The sequence below is a fragment of the Jaculus jaculus genome, chromosome 17, assembly GCF_020740685.1.
Source record: "Jaculus jaculus isolate mJacJac1 chromosome 17, mJacJac1.mat.Y.cur, whole genome shotgun sequence".
Taxonomy (NCBI): Eukaryota; Metazoa; Chordata; class Mammalia; order Rodentia; family Dipodidae; genus Jaculus; species Jaculus jaculus.
Window position 1 is genome coordinate 17,115,273 of NC_059118.1, and position 20,387 is coordinate 17,135,659.

General features: G+C 51.4%; 1 protein-coding gene across 6 annotated transcripts in view; it reads right to left on the reverse strand.

The window, feature by feature from the left end:
- The window catches only part of Celsr3 (cadherin EGF LAG seven-pass G-type receptor 3), a 32,065-nt gene extending 21,302 nt beyond the window's left edge, over positions 1 to 10,763 (reverse strand). For all 6 annotated transcript variants that reach the window (XM_045137067.1, XM_012950084.2, XM_045137065.1 and 3 more), the window contains exons 1-6: positions 7,049 to 10,763; positions 2,842 to 3,492; positions 2,318 to 2,543; positions 884 to 999; positions 486 to 574; positions 205 to 362 (exon numbers count right to left, since the gene is read on the reverse strand). In XM_045137067.1, the coding sequence (XP_044993002.1) occupies positions 205 to 362; positions 486 to 574; positions 884 to 999; positions 2,318 to 2,543; positions 2,842 to 3,492; positions 7,049 to 10,763 (4,955 nt within the window). The remainder of the gene's footprint in view (positions 1 to 204; positions 363 to 485; positions 575 to 883; positions 1,000 to 2,317; positions 2,544 to 2,841; positions 3,493 to 7,048) is intronic.
- Between the last annotated feature and the right edge of the window lie 9,624 nt (positions 10,764 to 20,387).

Genomic DNA, 20,387 nt, shown 5'->3' on the forward strand with positions numbered 1-20,387 from the left:
CTACCTTAGAAAAAAAAAAAAAAGAATACAGGATTGAGAGCTTGGCTGAACAGGGCTTCCAGGGTCTTTGAAGTAAAGGGTGGGAAGTCTGTTGGTTTGGGGAAAAGAATGGAGTCTGGCGGGCTGAAGAACGGGGTATGTGAAGGGGTAAGGTGGGCTCTGGTAGAGGTAGAGAACATGGGGACCAGGGGATGGGGGCCTCACTTCTTGGAGCTTGTTTGCACACCAGCAGCTGCACATGAGTAGTTGCCAATCTCGGCACCAAACTGCAGAGCCACAGCCACATTGCAGTCATCCACACTCAACACAGCCACCTTGTCCTTCGAGGGGCCCTGAGCACCCCCTAGGGCATCTGTCCGGGGCTAAAGACCAGGCATACCAATCAACAATGCCCCTATGGTAGTTTCTGAGGAGCAGAACTCAGAATCCTGACGCCCTCCTCCCCCTCCACACGCTATCACACTATTAGAAGGGGCGGCACTCACCTTGTTGTAGTATCTAAGGTGCACTGTATGCCACTGCCCATCACTGAGCCCCCCTGGAACTGTGGGGCTGACCACTGTACTGGATTCACCTGTGGGGGTATATATACGGATATATATACACACAGTGTTGTCTGGAACTGCCAAGTCCTCTCACCTCCACCCCACACATTTAGGCACGGCTATTCTCAGGGTTATCCTGGATACCTCAGATCAGTACATGCCCTGGCATCCACTCTGGTGGGCCCAGAGTGCCCTTGAACAGCTAGGAGAAATACACATTTCTTGGATGGACCGTTCCATAGGGAACGGCCCCAGAGACGGCTCTATCTGGCATCTTCCAGCCATCCAAGTAATACACACACCCACTCACTGTCATATACATCGACCAGAGCACCCACCCGTGGAATATGTGAGTCGCACTTGGCCAGCCACAAGTTCCAGAGCTAGAAAGTCATGCTTCTCATTCAGGCGCCCATTGTAGAAGAGTAGCCCACTGGGCTGCACCGTCGCAAACCTGGGTGGGACAGGAATGAGGTCATGAGGAGCAGAAATGATGTCACATTCTCCACTCAGCACAAGCTGGGGTGAGAAAAGAGGGTGGAAGACACCAGGGAGGTGACTTAAGAGACCCCAGCGGGGGTTGGAAAGATGGCTTAATGGTTAAGGTGCTTGCCTACAAAGCCTATCGAACAGGGTTCTATTCCCCAGTACCCAAGTAAAGCCAGATGCATCTGGGGTTCATTTGCAATGGCTGACACATTTTCTGGTGCACACATTCTCTCTCCTATCTCTCTCTCTGCTACCAAATAAAGAATTTTAAAAGTGGGGTGGAGCTGGGCATGGTGGCGCACATCTTTAATCCCAGCACTCGGGAGGCAGAGGTAGGAGGATCACTAAGAGTTCAAGGCCCCCCTGAGACTACATAGTGAATTCCAGGTCATCCTGAGCCAGGAGGCCCCACCTCGAAAAACCAAAACAAACAAACAAACAACAACAAAAAAAAAACAGTAGGGTGGAAAGATGGATCAGCGGTTAAATGCACTTGATGGCAAAGCCTGATGGCCTAGGTTCAATTCTCCAGTACCCCCAAAAAGCCAGCTGCACAAAGTGGTGCATGCATCTTGGAGTTCATTTACAGTGGCAGGAAGTCCTGGTGCGCTCATACTCACTCAACTCTCTTCCTAGCTGCCTTTTTCTGTCATAAATAAATAAAGGCTGGAGAGATGGCTTAGCGGTTAAGGCGCTTGCCTACAAGGCCAAAAGACCTAGGTTCGATTCCCCAGGACCCACATAAGCCAGCTGCACAAGGTGGCTCATGCATCTGAAGTCCGTTTGCAGTGGCTAGTACGCCCATTCTCTCTCCCCAATAAATAAATAAAATATTAAAAATAACTAAGTAGGGCTGGAGAGATGGCTTAGCGGTTAAGCGCTTGCCTGTGAAGCCTAAGGACCCCAGTTCGAGGCTCGATTCCCCAGGACCCACGTTAGCCAGATGCACAAGGGGGCGCACGCGTCTGGAGTCCATTGCGCACCAATTCATTCTCTCTCTCTCCCTCTCTGTTGCTTTCAAATAAATAAATAAGAATAAACAAAAAAATTTTTTAAATTATTAAGTAAATAATAAGTAAATAACTTGTTTGAAAAAGAGAGAGCTTAAAAATAAAAGAATAAAAAATTAAAAAAAAATAAAAAGAGAGCTTGAGAACCAAGCGGGCATCAGGGGAGGAGGCAGTGTTCCGCTGGGGACATCAGGATGGGGCAGTCAGGAATGTAAGGGTCACGTAGGGTAGGGACAGCGTGGAGACGTGCAGAGACACCGGGCGGGCACCTACGAGAGGGACAGCGTGAGGTGAAAGCGCTGCCTCAGGCCGCGGAACATGACGAACGAACTGGGAGGGAAGGAGCGTGCCGCCACCTCACAGCGCGGGCCCTCGAAAGCGCCGCCCGCCGGGCACTGACAGCGGAAGCCGCCATTGGGCGCGTCGGTGCAGGTGCCTCCGTTGCGACAGACTCCCGGAACGCAGCGGCCCGCCTCGGTATCCAGCTCGCAGTCTTCCCCTGCAGGGGGCGCCACGTCGGTCAGGACCAGGCCACGCCCACTTCCGAATATGCCCCGCCTCCTCAGAACCTCCGAACGGGCGCCAACCACCTGCGGACACGCCCCCATCCGACCTCGGCCCCGCCCCGCGCAGATTCGCTCCGCCCCTGGCCACGCCCCCCGCGCTTAAGCTCCTCACAGCTTTAAAGCTTCCTCGCGGCAGGACGCAGAGTCCCACTGCGGCTCCTACGACATCCTGTTCACCCCCCACCCTCCGTCCCTTAGGTCCCGGGCTCCCGGGCGCTCCGTTCGACTTACCGGTGAAGCGCGGGCGGCACACGCATGTGTAGCCGCCCTCGCGCCGCGCGCAGGCGCCGCCGTTCCGACATGGGTTCGAGTAGCAGAGGTCGAGCTCCGTTTCGCAGAAGTCGCCCGTGAAACCGGCCGGGCAGCGGCAGCGCAGGCCGGCGATGGGTTGGATGGGGCGGAAGAGCGTGGAGGCGGAAGCCAGGAAAGGCGCCGAGGAGTCGAAACGGAGCACCGACACGCACTTCATGTAGTTCTCGCAGGGCTCGCGCAGGCACACGTTGTCGTCGAAGGGCAGCACGTCGAGCAGCGAGCGGGCCGCCAGCGCGGCGCGGCGCACGTACAGTTGCTCCTGCAGCTCCTCCGAGCTGAACCAGGGCCCCGTAGCGCCCGCTCCGGCCCCGCGAGGGGCCAGGGCCGAGAAACTCACGTTGAGCACCGTGCCCCCGACGTCCGTGTCGTTCTGGATGTTGAAGATGAACACGTCTTCGGTAGGCGTAGCCAGCACCGCAGCCACGCCTTCAAGGAAATGGCCCAGAAGGGGAGACAGGAAGCGTTCCTGCCACATGTTCTCCAGGCGCACGGTCAAGCTGTTGGCCAGCAGCTCCTCGGTGATGATGACCACGCGCAGAACGCACTGGGCTGTCACACTGTGCAGGCCATCTGCAGGCAGGGGTAGTGTGGTCAGTGATCTGGGCTCAGTAGCTGCCTTTCCTTTCCCTGGGACACAAGACGGCTGGGACCCAGTGACTGTCCAGGCCTCCAGCATCTCTGAGTCAACAGGCAGAACACAGTGACCACAGCCTCCCCCAGCATCAAGTTACCAATAAGCTGCGGCTTCCTTCTTCCACCCGCAACACAAGAAGGGGACTTAGACAGACGTTCACCTAGCTCTGGCCTGGTTCCTAGGTCTGGGGGCCTCCACCATCCCCAAAACAGCGTGCCTAGAGGTCAGGAAATCACTCCACAAACACTCCATACATTACTTTATGTGCTCAGTAATCCACACTTCTAGTTACTACGATCAATAGGCTACCCTAACTCAGGACACAAAGTGAAGGCAGGCCACTGGTCCTCCATTCCCAGCTGCCCTGTTTCTTCTCCCAGTATAGCAGAACCAGCAAAAAAAAAAAAAAGAGAAATCTCCAAGAAACAATGGGAGGAACTGGGGAGATGGCTCAGCAATTAAAGGTGCTTGCTTGCAAAGTCTGTTGGCCAGCATTTAATTCTCCAGTTACCCACAAAGCTAGACAGGCATTCGTTTGCAGTGGCAAGAAACCCTGCTGTGCGCGCGCACACACACACAGAGAGAGAGAGAGAAGAGAGAGAGAGAGAGAAAGATGTGCAAAATAAACAGAAAGGAAAAGAAACAAGGGGAGTTCCAATCGGGGATCACCCAGGTCCTATCTCTGGCCAGTAAACTGTTTTCCTGTGACATTAGAAATAGTTCTGAGCCAATGATCACTCAATACCATTCCTGAGAATACTGGGTCAGCAAGCTGTTTGAGGAGAGTGTACACAACACTCTGCCTCCACGTTGGCATGTTTGTGTTGGCACTTGACACCTGGGTCCTGTCTTTCCAGTGTCCATCGCCAGAGATGAAGATGAGGTGCTTATCTGTCTTGTTGACCTTGTGCTATGATCCTAACACGTGTTGGGGGCGGGGCAATAAAGATTGGTTGATGAGAGAACCGAGAGTATAAAAAGCCTGTGCATTCATTTCTAGGATTTTTTTTTTTTTTTTCATTTCTGAAGTCCCAGCTTCAGAACTGGGAAAAAAGCCTGTCATCCAACCTCTGGACGTCTATGAAGTAGGACTTGAAGAGCCCTTTTCACTTGCTCCCTTCTGAAAAGGAAAGGTTGGTTTCCTGGGGCAGTGGCGGCAGGTGAACCTCTGAATGCTTTCTGTAAGAGCAGGGCCTTGGGCAGCAGGTAGGCTAGTTTGAACCCACTCTCTGAAGTCGTCATAGTTACTGTTCCTGACCCCTAACCTACTGGTTTCTTTTGCGTACATGGATAGGGTGAGGGTCAGACTAGATCCAAGGTAACCTTGATCTAGATACGGATGTGGGGCTGGAGAGATGGCTTAGCCATTAAGGCGCTGGCTTGCAAAGCCAAAGCCAGGTTCGATTCCCCAGGACCCAGATGCACAAGGTGGCGCATGCATTTGGAGTTCATTTGCAATGTCTGGAGCCCTGGAGCACCCATTCTCTCTCTCTGCCTCTGCCTCTTTCTCTCTCTCTCTCTCTCTCTCAAATACATAAATAAAAATAAAATTTTTGAGCCAGGTGTGGTGGTGCATGCCTTTAATCCCAGCACTTGGGAGGCAGAGGTAGGAGGATCACTGTGAGTTTGAGGCCACCCTGAGACTCCAGAGTGAATTCCAGGTCAGCCTGGGCTAGAGTGAGACTCTACCTCAAAAACTAAAACAAAACAAAACAAAAAATATATTTTAAGGAAAGCTTTCCTCGGGGCTGGAGAGATGGCTTAGTGGTTAAGGCACTTGCTTACAAAGTCAAAGGACCCAGGTTTGATTCCCCAGGAACCACATAAGCCAGATGCATAGGTAGCACATGTCTGGAGTTTGCAGTGGCTGGAGGCCCTGGTATATCCATTCTCTTTCTTTCTCTCAAATAAATAAAACATTTAAAAAAAAAAAAAAAAGCTTTCCTTAGTCCCTTGTGACTCTGAGAATGAGCGGGGGAGAGGAGCCTTAAAAAAAATTAAATAGGGCTGGAGGGATGGCTTAGCGGTTAAGGCATTTGCCCACAAAGCCAAAGGACCCAGGTTCAATTCCCAAGGAACCATGTTAGCCAGATGCACAAGGGGTCGCACACGTCTGGAGTTCATTTACAGTGGCTGGAGGCCCCGGCACACTCATTCTCTCTCCTCTCTCTCTCTCTCTCCCTCTTTCTCTGTCAAATAAATAAAAAATAAAATATTTTTTTGAATAATAAAATAAATATGCATGCGGTGTGGACTCTTTCCTTACAGAGCTTGCTGGCCCAGCATTCTGAGGAACAGTATTGAGTGAGCTTTGCCTAGCATCTCCAGAGCGTCACCTAGAACTTCTGCCACCCTTTAGGAAGTAGAGTCCCTCACGGGATTTCTCAGATGCCTTAGAATCTTTGTGGTTCTTTGGAGACTGTCCAAGAACCTAAGAGTCCGTGAGTTCTACCTATAACAGATCTTGTTAGGCATAAGAACCCAACATGGGCTGGGGAAATGGTTCACTTTTAAAGGTGCTTGTTTGCTTAAAGGTTGCTTGTCTGATGGCCCAGGTTCAACTCCCCGGTATCCACTTAAAGGAAGACACACAAGGTGATCCATGTGTCTGGAGTTCACTTGCTGCAGCAGGAGGCCCTGGCAACCAACATCCTCTCTCTTTTTCTCTCAAATAAATAATATATGTATACAAAATAACTCAAAAAATATTTAGAAGAGCTGGAGAAATGGCTCAGTTGTTATGATGCTTGCCTGCAAAGCCTAACGACCCACGTTCAATTTCCAAGTGCCCATCTAATGCTAGATGCACAAAGTGGTGCATGCATCTGCAGTTTGCAGTGGCTGAAGCCCTGGCATGCCCATTCTCATATTCTCTCTCTCCCTCTCTTTCTCCTTGCAAATAACTAAATAATAAGCCCTTGAAAAGGAGAGTCTTTCTTTAAAAAAAAAGAAAAAGAAAAAGAAGAACTCAGGCTGATGGCTTAGCAGTTAAGCGCTTGCCTGTGAAGCCTAAGAACCCCGGTTTGAGTCCTGATTCCCCAGGACCCACATTAGCCAGATGCACAAGGGGGCATCTGGAGTTCGTTTGCAGTGGCTGGAGGTCCTGGCACGCCCATCCTCTCCCTCCCTCCCACCTCCCCCTTTCTGTACCTCTTTCTCTCTGTGTCGTTCTCAAATAAATAAATAAAAATAAAAAAATAAAAAATAAAAAAAAAAAAACCTCAACACTGTGGGGATTCTTTAAAGGCTTAAAAATTGCTCTTTGGAGCCAGGCATGATGGTGCACACCTTTAATCCCAGCACTTGGGAGGCAGAGGTAGGAGGATTGCTGTGAGTTCAAGGCAACCCTGAGACTGCATAGCAAATTCCAGGTCAGCCTAAGCTAAAGTGAGACCTTGCCTCAAAAAAAAAAAAAAAAAAAAAAAAAACTCTTTGGTTTGATCCTTGATAGGTTAACATCACTAGGTCACTTGCCTGCCCTCTACCCCTCACCTGTGACAGTCACCAACATGGAGGCCACCAGCGGGCGGTTGTTGTCCAGCTTGCGGCTGAGTCGCAGCTCTCCACTGGTGTGGTTGACCACCAGTAGCTGCAGCTCATTGCCACGCTCAAAGGAGTAGAAGAGGTGATCGGAGACATCAGGGTCATAAGCTGGGATGCGTCCAATGATGCCTGAGGGGAAGGTATCTGAGCGGTTGGATACATAGTTGTTGAAGAGGATCTGGAAGTTGTTGAGCACAGGACTGTTGTCATTCTGGTCAACCAGGCGGACATGTACGGTGGCTCGGCTGACAAGAGGAGCAGATGTGGCCTGCACCACAATCACGTATTCCTGGCGTGCCTCGTAATCTAGATCAATGAGTGCCGTCAGCTCTCCAGAGAAGATGTCCATTTGGAACAGCTCGGGGATGTTCCCTTCCACAATCTGGTACATTATGTGGGCGTTAGGGCCTTCATCAGGGTCTACAGCAGTGATCTGGGCCACCACTGACCCCACAATGCTGTTCTCCTTCACCCGCACTTCAAACTCCTCAGCTGGGAAGACAGGTGCGTTGTCGTTCACATCTTGCACCGTCACCTGGATGCTGACTGGAGTCCGCAGTGGAGGCACACCACGGTCCACTGCATAGGCAGTCAACTCATACACAGGCACTGCCTCCCGGTCTAGCCTTCTCACAGTCCGGACGATGCCAGAGGTAGGCTCAATGGTAAAATCTCCATCCCCATCCTCCCCATTCTGGAACGTATATTGGACCCGGCCATTGGCATGCGCATCTCGGTCAGTGGCCGAGATCTGAAGGACACTGGTGAAAGGCGGAGCATCCTCAGAGACCAAACCTGTGTAGTGGGAGGCCACAAACTGCGGGGCATTGTCATTTACATCATTGACCATTACCTCCACATAAGTGGTGTCTGCTTTCTGTGGGATACCGTTGTCCCGAGCAGTAATGGCCAGAGTATAGGTCACTTGATCCTCATAGTCCAGTGGGGCCTGTAGCGTAATGGCCCCCGAGTCTGCATCAATACGGAACTGAGGCAGGTTGTCTTCCAGAAGGTAGGTAATGCGAGCGTTTTCACCCACATCATCATCAGAGGCACTGATGACCACCACAGTGCTGCCTACAGGCCGGTCCTCATTCATGCTCACCGAGTAATGAGCACTTTGAAAGACAGGCCTGTGCGTATTGGCATCCGTGATGTTGATATGCACATAGCAGTGATCGTGCAGGGCACGGTCAGATGCAGTAAGCACCAGCTTGAAGTAGCGTTCCTGCTTGTAATCCAAGGGCAGAGCCAGGGTCACCAGACCCACACCCCCTTGGGTGCTGATGGCAAAGCGATTGCGGGTGTTGCCACCTGTGATTTGGTAGCTGATGGCGCTGTTGGCATCGCGGTCTACTGCAGTCACACTGACCACACTGGTGCCTACAGCTGCATCCTCGTTCAGCCGAAGGTGGTACTCTTTCATAGTGAACTCGGGCCGATTGTCATTAACATCCAACACGGTTACAGTGACACTGGCTGAGGCAGAAAGTGGAGGTGAGCCATGGTCACGGGCCTCCACACCAAAGAAGTAATGTTCAACAGACTCACGGTCCAGGGGACCACTCACAGAGACCCAGCCAGTGGCGCTGTTTATCACAAATGGTGTGTCAGGTGCTACACCGGTTAGGGAATACTCCAGTCTGGCATTCTCCCCGTGGTCTGCGTCCACCGCCTGAATGTGAATGACCGAGTGGCCCAGGGGTGCATTTTCCAGAACAGAGACCTGAAAGGGCGTGCTAACAAAGATAGGAGTGTGGTCATTGATGTCTACCACCTGGATGCTTGCCAGGCCCGTGTTGTTGGATAAGGGCGGCCGGCCGGCGTCTTGGGCCCTGATGCGCAAAGCATACTCTCTCTCTGCCTCAAAGTCTAGAGGTGCCACTACCTGGATCTCACCTGTGAGGCTGTCGATGGCAAAGTGGCCTCGGCTGTTGCCACTGATGATGTTGTAGTGTACCAAACCGTTGGCATCCTTGTCCTGGTCGGTGGCTGTGACGCGTAGCACGACCGTGTGGGGGCGTACATCCTCGCGCACCTGCGCCACGTAGCGCTTCTCGCTGAACTGGGGCGCGTTATCGTTCTCATCCAGCACAGTTATGTGTACTCGCACAGTAGCCGAACGTGGCCCAGGCTCCTGACCCTGGTCACTGGCCTCCACTACCAGCTCGTAGCTTTCCATGTGCTCGCGGTCCACTCGGCCGCTGGTGCTGATGAGTCCAGAACGTGGGTCGATCTCGAAGGCAGCGCCGGGGGTGCGCGCAGCCGGCGACCCCACGAAACGGTAGCGTAGGTTGGCGTTAGGTGGCGCATCGCCATCCGTGGCACGCAACTGCAGGATGGGGTAACCCTCTTCCACGTTCTCCCGAAGTGTTTCCCGGTACTGTGCCTGTTCAAACACAGGCGAGTGGTCGTTGCGGTCGGCTACGGTCACGGCTACCATGGTGGTGGCCGAGAGGCGCGGCGAGCCGTGGTCCTGCGCGGTCACCCGCAGGTAGTGGCGCTCCATACTCTCGCGGTCCAGGGCGGCGGCCGTGCGGATCAGGCCGCTGTGCGGATCGATGCTGAAAAGCTCCAGCGAGCGGCTGTTCATGAGCGCAGCCAGCGAGTAGACCAGGCGCCCTGCCTCTCCCGGGTCCGGGTCCTGCGCCACCACGCGCAGCACCGATGTGCCCGCCGCTTCGTTCTCGGGTACCAGCGTCTGGTAGTTGTACTGTGGAAACTGCGGGTGACGGTTTGCAGCGCGGCGGGGACGTGCCTGTCTTGCTTCGGGATAGGTGAGGGACCCGGGGGGACGAGGCCCGGGGCGCTGAGGGAGGAAGCGGCGACGGAAGAGACCTCGGGAGCGCATGCGCTGAGGTGCAGACACTGGAGCTGTCCGGGACTTGCGGGGTGCTGAACCCGACGTAGGAGCTGTCCTCGCCGCACGTGGTGCTGAATCCAACCCGAAGACAGCTCCCATAGCCCCGGGAAGACAGTCCCGCCGCAGGGGTTTCCTCCTCTCCGTTCCGGATGTCGTGGCTCTCTCGCCTTGACCCTTGCGTCCCGACGCCCACAGTTCCCCGCAGCAGCTCACGGTTTCCACTCTTTTGCGGATGCCTCTCCTAACATTACGCTGGAAGGACATTGGCTTGGGGGCACCAGACTGAACCAGAAGGTCCAAAGGGTGGGGAGAGCTGCTCCCCACACCGGGATCCCCTGGGGACAGAGCTTCTGGAGACAGACTACCTCTTCGCAAAGGCCCTGTCCGCCCGCAAGAGGAGATCTCCGGGTGCCAACATAACAGACACCCTGGTCCCTGTCCTGTCTCTTGCTCGCGACTGTCCAATGCCTGAACTGCCAGCTCCGGGTTTGTCTGTTCGGGAGACCCTCGACCGCTCCGGGCGCTTTGCCTACCCCCTCGGAGCCGCATGAAGACAGGCTCCCTGACTCCTAGGCCAGACTCTCCATCCTCCCAGGCCCCAGGCGACTCGGGACAAAGAGCTAAGGCTCCACCGCCTATCTGAGCTCTTGGCTCTGTGGCAGCTACCCCTGGGTCCCAGGCCTCTTCCCCGCCGCCCCCCAGCTCCTCCCGGCTGCAGGGGAACAAAGAGAGGAAGAGAATGAGCAGGAGTACCGGGGTCAACGGTCCCCGGAGACCCCAACACAGAGGCTGCCTCGCCATCACCCCCCCGCCTCCCTGCAAGGCCTCCACCGCCCCCCGCCCGGGTCCGGGCCTTGGGCCCGCCCCGCCGCTCGGATCCCCTCCTGGGCCCCCGCCGCCGCCCCGGGCCCCCGCCCCACGGCCTGTCGCTCCGCGCCACCACCGCCCTCTGGGCACCATCTACTCCGAGACCAGAGCCCCTTTGGCATAAGGCCCCGGCTTTTGCAGCCCCCACCAAAGCATCCCCGACGCTGCTGCCGCCTCCCGACGCTCCAACATGGCTCCTGGCCTTCCCGATGGTTCGCTCCACCTCGGCCCCGACGCCTCAAACCCAGTGGTACAACCCATCGCGCATGGCAGCTCTGGAGAACGAAGCCGACGCCGCCATCTTTGTTTCGGGCACCAGTGCTGCCCAAGATGCTGAACTGGAGAGTGGAGTTTCCCCGCCCTCCCGTTCTGCACAGCCGCCCTCCCTTGGCTCCCTCTCCTCTGACTGTGAATCTCTTGTCATCCTTCCCGAGCACTAGTTACGAAGTCGGATGCCCGAGTTTGCTCTGTAGGGGGAGACGATGGCTTGGCACAGTGACCTTGAAGGATAGCTTTCTTTGATAACATGTTTAAATTACAAAACATGTCGCAAACATATACTTGTTTGGAATGTCCCTCCAAGCAGGGACTGAAAAATGACCTTCCTGAGGCAAGACCAGAAGCTAGACTCTCTCTCTCTCTCTGTATGTATGTATGTATGTATGTATGTATATATATATATGTATGTATGTATGTATATATATATATATGTATGTATGTATATATATATATAATTTTATGATTTTATTTATTTAGTTTTGTTTGTTTTGCTTTGGTTTTGAGGTAGGGTCTCACTCTAGTCCAGACTGAACTGGAATTCACTATGTAGTCCCAAACTGGCCTTGAACTCACGACGATTCTCCTACCTCTGCCTCCCAGAGTACTGGGATTAAAGGCGTGCGCCACCACGTCCGGCTCTTTTTATATGCACATTTATTTATTTATTTATTTATTTGCAAGAAGAGAGAAAGAGAGAGAGGGAGGGAGAGAAGGGAGACAGAGAGAGAGAAGACAGACAGAGCGAATGGGTGCACCAGTGTTTTAGGCCACTTCAAACCAACTCCAGAAGCATGTGCCCTTTTGTGCATCTAGCATTTCGTGGGTATTGGGGAATCGAACCTGGGTCCTTAGGCTTTGCAGGTGCCTTAACCACTGAGCCATCTCTCCAGCCCTAGATTCTTTTCTTCTTTGCCCTGACAGTCTCCAGTCACCCCTGGGACTCGGGGCTCCTCCACTGGACACCACCCACATCCCTTCAGCAGGCCGCTGTCCCCAAGTGCTCTGGAATGCTAGGTAAGAGCCCATCGCGACACCAGTGGTGGACCCAGCATCCTTAGGTCCCCCGCCCCTCTCCTGCGATTTGTGCATCCCTTAATCCCTTGAAGGGACTTGACTCAATCACCCTAGCCCTGGCTCAATCCAACTCTCCCCGCGCAGTCCAACTCCTGGCACGCGCGGGTCTCAGCTGACCAATGGCTGGACGTGGCGTAAGAGACGTCACCGAATAGGCTGGGTATAGGCATTCCAATCAGAGAGTCATTGTTTCTATTGGCACAATGGGAGGCCCCGCCCCTTGCGGCGGACTCCATTGTATGGGGGCGGGGGAGAGGGCTTCGCGGTCCTGGATAGCTGAGAGAGGAAATCCAAGAGATATATATATACATGGGTCAGCCTTCAAACTTGGCTTGGAGAATAGGCTGCAACGCCAAATGCATAGCGCTCAGGCATCATGTCACGGGTGGTGGTGGGGGGGGTCAGGGCTAAGACTCAGGAGTACTGCACAGGGTGCGGCTCCCCTCCTCCCGATCGGGCGGATACTGCTTAAAACACTCCAAGAACTCCGGGGTGGAGGGGCCCACACCTCGAGCCCGCCCCGATGACATCACCATCAGCCAATCAGCACATTCTCTGGACGCTAGACTTCTCCGTGTCCGGGAAGCAGGGCTCTTGCGGGTTCCCCCCCTGAGCGCCCCATGTGGCTGCAAAGATCCGGGGTCTGAGTCTTAGGAACCTCCCCAGGATCAAAGTTCCATGTAGGATTCAGTGTTTGTGCGTAGAGGTGGAGCATCTACAGAGACGCTGGAGGAGGAACTCCGGGGATGGCTGTCGCTGGGTGCAGGAGTGGAAGAGAGAGGCCCACGTCAAAACCCATGGTTTTGGGCTGGAGAGATGGCTTAGCAGTTAAGGACCTTGCCTGCAGAGCCTAAGAACCCAGGTTCGATTCCCCAGGACCCACGTAAGCCAAATGCACAAAGTGGTGCATGTGTCTGGAGTTCATTTTCAGCGGCTAGAGACCCTGGTGTGTCCATTCACATTCTCTCTCTCTCTTTCTCTCTCCCAAATAAATAAATAAAACTTTAAAATATTTTTTAAAAGTTGGGCGTGGTGGCACACGCCTTTAATCCCAGCACTCAGGAGGCAGAAGCAGGAGGATTGCGGTGAGTTCGAGGCCACCCTGAGACTAATTCCAGGTCTCCCTGAGCTAGAGTGAGACCCTACCTCCAAAAACAAAAACAAAAGTAAATAAATAAATAAAACCATGGTTTTGACAGCGCCCGCCACTCCATGGGTCCACAGAGGAGACGCAAATCTGAGCTTGAGGAAGGAGGGAGACAGTGAGGCGCTAGTGAGGAGGAAAGCTGCGTCCCAGAGGAGGAACTTGCGCACTTTAGGGATCTGGGAAGGATTCCTGCCCAAGATGCCTGAGCAGCTCTTTGCATAACCAATAGGAGTGGGTGATGAAAGGGAGCCATTCTACTGAAGGAAATCAAGTCCTGCTCTCCCACCAGCAGGGGGGCGCTGGCCACAGCTGGTGTCCCCTGACACCCCTGAGTCGTGGGGTCTCACCGCGGATGGCTCCCTGTGTGGCTTGTTGCTGTAGCTGTCTCTTTACCTCACTTTGTGGCTGTTTGGTGTTTTATGGAGGTCCCTACAGCCTGTCTTCTCCTGTGCATTCATTGCCATGCCCCAGCAGCTCCTAACGCACTTTCTGTAAAGACAAAAACCAAGCGTTGAGCCAGGCATGGTGGCCCATGCCTTTAATCACAGCAGTCAGGAGGCTGAAGTAGAAGGACTCCGATGAGTTCGAGCCCAGCCTGAGACTAATTACAGGTCAGCCTGGGATAGAGCGAGACCCTACCTTCAAAAAATAAAAAAAATTAAAAAACTGAGCCAGGAGTGGTGGCACGCACTTTTGATCCCAGCACTCAGGAGGCATAGGTAGGAGGATCGCTGTGAGTTTGAGGCCACCCTGAGATTACATAGTGAATTTGGAAAACCTAAAAAAAAAAAAAAAAAACTGAAGTGTTGATAATTTCTTCCTCCACCTCCACGTCCAGATTTGTCCTGCCTCCTAGGAACATATTAAAACCTTCATTTGCTTCATCCTCCTTCTCTTCTTATCAGTTCCAAACTAGAAGGTGTTGCCCCAGACGGACAGAAGACCAGAAAATAGCTTTATAAAATCTAGTGCTATAGGGAATGTTTAACTTATGCAAAGTCTTGAGTTCAATCTACTGTATCCAAAACAAACAAACAGGGCTGGAGGACCCATGTTCCATTCCACAGGACCCATGTAAGCCAGATGCACAAGGTGGCACATGTGTCTGGAATACATTAGCAGTGCCCGTTCTCTCTCTCTCTCTCAATCTCTCCCTCTAAGGAAAAAAAAAAGAAAAAGAAAAAATATCCTCTGGAGGCATATTTGCATAGGGAGCAGACAGATGGTGAGTGACTCCCTCCTGGCCTGTGTTTCCTTTTATGATCACTTTGAAATGTCACCTGTTCCTGATATATCTTTTCTCTCCCTGTCAGGAGCATTGGGGGATGGGGTCGAGGAGGGGTCGAAGGGCCTCTTCAGTGATCTCTCCGACTGGCACAGACAATCAAGTGGAAGTTACACAGGTTTCTCTAAACAATCCATCAGTGACAGTGGCCTGGATCAGAATCAAAAAGTTACAACTAGGCCAAGGGTGAGGGACATCAGGCAGGTTGTGGCAACAGTGATCTATCTGGAACACTATTTGCACTGTAAGGTCGTACCATGTCTACCCCACTTTTTAGGTTGGAAGCCCCCCACCCTTCACACACACACACACCTGTTTTTTTTTTTTTTATTATTTTGACTAAGAGTCTTATTATCTTATTATGTAACCCAGGCTGGCCTTGAACTTGCTGGTAGCCCAACCTTTGTGACCCTCATGTTTTGGCCTCTCAAGTGCCAAGATTATAGGCATGTGCCACTGTACTTAACTCCCTTACAACTTTATTTTTATTTGTTTGTTTTTTGTTTTTTTGGTGTTTCAAGGTAGGGTCTCACTTTATCTCAGGCTGACCTGGAATTCACTCTGTAGTCTCAGGGTGGCCTTGAGCTCACAGCGATTCTCCTACCTCTGCTTCCTGAGTGTTGAAGTTAAAGGCGCCTCTCTCAAAAAAATTAAAAAAAAAAAACAAAAAAAACTAGCAATAGAAGCCAGAGTTTGTAGAGTATGACTCCATGGTAGAATTCATCCAGCGATACTCCTGGAGAGGAGGCAGCGGAGGCAGCAGTGAGGACTGGCTACGTTCTCTTTCCTTGCATGAGTGGCAGTCACTGTCATTTGCACTGTCACAATTCATTAAATCAAGCTCTTTGAATCTTGTGTTTTTCGTAGTACACATTATTGTGGTTTATATGTAAATACACTAGGTTCGTGGGTTTGAACACTCGGTGCCCAGCTGGTGGCGCTGTTTGAGAAGGTTGTGGAACCTCCAGGAGGTGGAGCTTTGCTGGAAGAAGTGGGGCTTTGGGGGGGCCGGGGGGGGGGGGGGGGGGGGGGGAGCCAGACAGTTTTAAGGTTTTGTGGGCCAGGTTGGTTCCTGTTTATTCTCTGCTTCCTGCTGACTTCCTCCACCTCTTGCCTATCAAGACTCCCAAGCCAGGATGGATTCTACCCTCTGAGCTAGAAGCCAAAATGAACCGTTTTCTACTCTAAATTGTTTCTGGTCAGGACTTTGTTCACGGTGATGAGAAAGTAATTGAGTTGGATGTGGTGGTGGCACATGCCTTTGAACCCAGTGCAGAGGTAGGAGGATTGTCTGAGTTCAAGGCCACCCTGAGACTACATAGTAATTCCAGATCGGCCTGGTCTACAGTGAAACCCTACCTTGATAAACCAAAAACAAACAAACAAACCACAGTAAAAGTATAGAACTTTTTTTGAGGTAGGCTGTCTCACTCTAGTCCAGGATTTTTTTGTTGTTGTTGTTTTGTTTTGTTTTTCGAGGTAGGGTCTCACTCTAGCTCCGACTGACCAGGAATTCACTATGTAGTCTCAGGGTGGCCTTGAACTCACCACGATTCTCCTACTTCTGCCTCCCGAGTGGTAGGATTAAAGACATGCACCACCACCACATTCGGCTTCATTTTTTTTAAACTACTTATTTTTTTTTTCTTTTGTTCATTTTTATTTATTTATTTGAGAGCAACAGAGAGGGAAAGAGAGAATGGGCACACCAGGGCCTCCAGCCACTGCAAACGAACTCCAGACGCTGTGCCCCCTTGTGCATCTGGCTAATGTGGATCCTGGGGAATTGAGCCTTAAGCCAGGGTCCTTAGGCTTTACAGGCAAGCACTTAACCACTAAGCAATCTCTCCAGCCCTTAACTTTGATTTTTTAATTATTATTTCTATATTTGAGAAAGAGAGAGAGAGAGAGAGAGAAAGAGTCAGACACAGAGAGAATGGGCACGCCAGGGACTCCAGGGGCTGCAAATTAACCCCATACACGAGCCACCTTGTGCATCTGGCTTACATGGGTACTGAGGAATCAAACCTACAGTTTTTGGCTTTGCAGGCAAGCACCTTAACTGCAAAGCCATCTCTCCAGCCTGAAGCCAAGATTTCTAGAACTGGAATTCACTATGTAGTTTTAGGCAGGCCTTGAACTCACAGCGGTCCTCCTAAGAAAGTAATAGAAATAGTTATTCTTCCACAAAAAATGATTGGTCCTCATTGGTGCCTCAGTGTAAGCCAGGGGCAGAGTGGTGCATGTATCTGGAATTTGTTTGCAGTGACTGGAGGCTCTGGCATGTCCATTCTCTCTATATATCACTCTTTCTTCTTGCAAATAAACAAAATATATGAAAAAGACTTACTGCCCCGCCCCCCCCCAAAAAACTCAGTACAATTAAGTAAAGAGGTGGTGAAGGCCAGCACTTTAGGAGATGGAGGCAGGAGGATCAGGAGTTCAAGGTCATCCTTGGCTCCACAGTGAATTCAAGGACAGCCTGGCTACAAGAAACCCTGCCTTAATGAAACAAAAGTAAATAAAGAAGCAGGACATGGTGGCGCACGCCTTTCATCCTAGAATTTGGGAGGCAGAGGTGGGAGGATCACCATGAATTCAAGGCACCCTGAGACTACATAGTGAATTCCAGGTCAGCCTGGGCTAGAGCAAGATCCTACCTCAAAAAGCCAATAAATAGAGCTAGAGAAATGGTTCAGTGGTTAAGGCCTGTGAAGCCTAAGGACCCTGGTTTGATTCTCCAAGTCCCACTTAAGCCAGATGCACATGGTGGCACACATGCTCATTTGCGGTGGCTGGAGGCCCTGACGCGTGCATTTTCACTCTTTCCCTCTCAAATAAATAAATAAATAATAAAATCTTTAAAAAAAGAAAAACTAATAAATAAATAATTATAATGATACCCCTAAAATAAATAAACAAAATCTGGACACAGCTCTAAGTGGACTGAGCAGGCAGGTGTGTCCTCAACCCCTCACATGGTGTGTATATGCTGGCTTGTGGTCCCCACAAATTGCCAGAACCTTAGGCACTCATTTCTAGGTGCCATTTCTGACCTAAACCTCACCTCCACCCCTCCCCCCAGTGTCTTCCTTCTCAATCCCATCCAAACTTCCCTATCTTTAAAAAAAAAATATTATGTTATCTAATATCTTTTTTAATGTTTATTTTATTTGAAAGAAAGAGAAAGAGGCAGATAGAAAGAGAAGAGCTCTCTAGGTCCTCTAGCTGCTGCAAAGGAACTCCAGACACATGCGGCACCCTGTGCATCTGGCTTATATGGGTCCTGGGGAATCAAACCTGGGTCCTTTGGCTTTGCAGGCAAGTGCCATCATTGCTAAGCCATCTCTCCAGCCTGAACTCCCCTATTTTAAAGGGGCTAAGTGCTCTGTTCCCCATTGCCCTTTCTCCTGCCTAGCTACATCCTACATCTCTGGACCTAAGCAGCCAGAGGTGGTATCTCAAAGCCAGTTCCCTCCTGAGAGAGTTCTCTGGCGAATCACAATCTCCCTTTCTGGTTATAATTCTGTTATGTGACCACTTGTCCCGTGCAGGGCTCCTTCCCGCTCAGGTAGTGCCGAGGGAAGGACCAGGCCTGTTGATTCCTCCCTAGGGGTTGAGGAGGATAATGAGCATCGGACGACCCAGACCTCTCCTGGACACCGGAGAAAAACCACACTGAGTTGGGGGTCTTTTCCATGCAGAAACAACTCGCTTTATTACTCTGAGCAGTTGCCTATATCATGTTGGGGACGAAGGCGGGGATTTTAGGATGGGGGAAGAGGTAAGGGCCAATAGTAAACTTTAGCTATTGAAATGGTAATTACAATTGTCATGCGGAGGTAGCAGGCCAGAAGCCATTAAGCATCTTGCTGAGTCATAGCTGGCCAGAGACAGGTCGCCAAACATTAGCTAGGCTCAGGAAGTTCCACTAGGCCTCACGCCTGGGCCTTTTAGGGCACAACAGTCCCGGGGAAACTTTTCCCCTTGGGAGATGCAGACACACATCTTCACCTCAAATAGGGCTCAGATGGCAGACCAAAGTAAAATTATACCCATACTAGTTTGGTGAACCAATGAGTTTATTTGGGGAGGGATCACTTACAGAGCATATAGAAAGATGGGCCCCCAAAGCAGTCACTTAAAAAAAATATTTAGGGGCTGGAGGGATGGCTTAGCACTTAAGGTGATTGCCTACAGAACCAAAGGACCCAGGTTTGATTCCACAGGACTTGCATAAACCAGATGTACAAGGTGACACATGCATCTGGAGTTTGTTTGTGACAGCTGGAGCCCCTGGTGCTCCCATTCTCTCTCTCCCTTTCTGCCTGTCCAATAAATAAATTAAAATTAAAATTAAAAAAGATATTTTTTTTAGCCGGGTGTGGTAGCGCATATCTTTAATCCCAGCACACAGGAGGCAGAGGTAGGAGGTTTGCCATGAGTTCAAAGCCACCCTGAGAATAGAGTTAATTCCAGGTCAGCCTGAGCTAGAGTGAGACCCTACCTAGAAAAAAAAAAAGATTTTTTTTATTATTATTAATTTATTTTGAGAGAGAGAGAGAAAGAGGCAGATTGAAAGAGAGAATGGAGTCAGGCGTGGTGGTGCAAGCCTTTAATCCCAGCACTCGGGAGGCAGAGGTAGGAGGATTGCCGTGAGTTCGAGGCCACCCTGAGACTCCATAGTGAATTCCAGGTTAGCCTGGGCCAGTGAGACCCTACCTCGAAAAACAAAAACAAAAACAAACAAACAAAAAAGAGAGAATGGGCATGCCAGAGTCTCCAGCCACTGCAAATGAACTCCAGACACGTGAGCCACTTTTTGCAGCTGGCTTGTGTGGGCACTGGGGAATTGAACCTGGGTCCTTACGCTTGGCAGGCAAGCACCTTACCAGCTAAGCCATCTCTCCAGCCCTGACCCATCTGCTTTTGATAAAGCTGGCAATAGCTGTTTATACCTTTCAATGCAGAGGAAATCTGCCATATAACATCACTACTTGGGTGTCTGCTGAGGGGTTCCGGAAGTCCAGCAAAGGTACTATCAGGATGCAGATTTATGTAACTTTGTCAGCCAGGCCTTTTGCATCCCTTACAAACATGTGCAAGGGTGCCTTGGAAAATCCTGCAAAAATGGGCGGGGCTTCCCGGACCTATGCTTTGTTCATTTTATTTATTATTTAATTTTTTGGTTTTTCGAGGTAGGGTCTCACTCTAGCTCAGGCTGACCTGGAATTCACTCTGTAGTCTCAGGGTGGCCTCAAACTCATGGTGATCCTCCTACCTCTGCCTCCTGAGTGCTGGGATTCTCGCTTTGTTCATTTTAGAGGCCAGCACTGGGAAAGTGGCATGACATATCCCTGCTCTTCCCATGAGCTCAGCCCGTGCATCACAACAGAGAATGCAGCAAACCACAGACACCGTCAGATGTCCCTGCCTCAGTTTCCCAAGGACCTGTGCTTTTTTTTTTTTTTTTTACTGAATTATTATCCCAGCTCCCGAGAATAATGGTTTCCTGCCTTCAGCATCAGTGACGAGTCACGACGGGAAGTCAGCGTCATTGCCTCTGGGTGTAAAAAGGGAGGCAAAATAAAGAGCAGCGAGCAGGCTGTCCCCCCCCCCCACAACCGTCCCCAACTCCCCCCACCCCAGCTCATATATTCACACTGTCAGAGCCTGCGGCTAAGGAAGGGTATGGCCTGACACCCCGGAAGGTCCCTGTGGGTTTCCTAGCAAATGTTCCTGCTTCCTGAGCAATTACTAAGAGCCCCGCCCT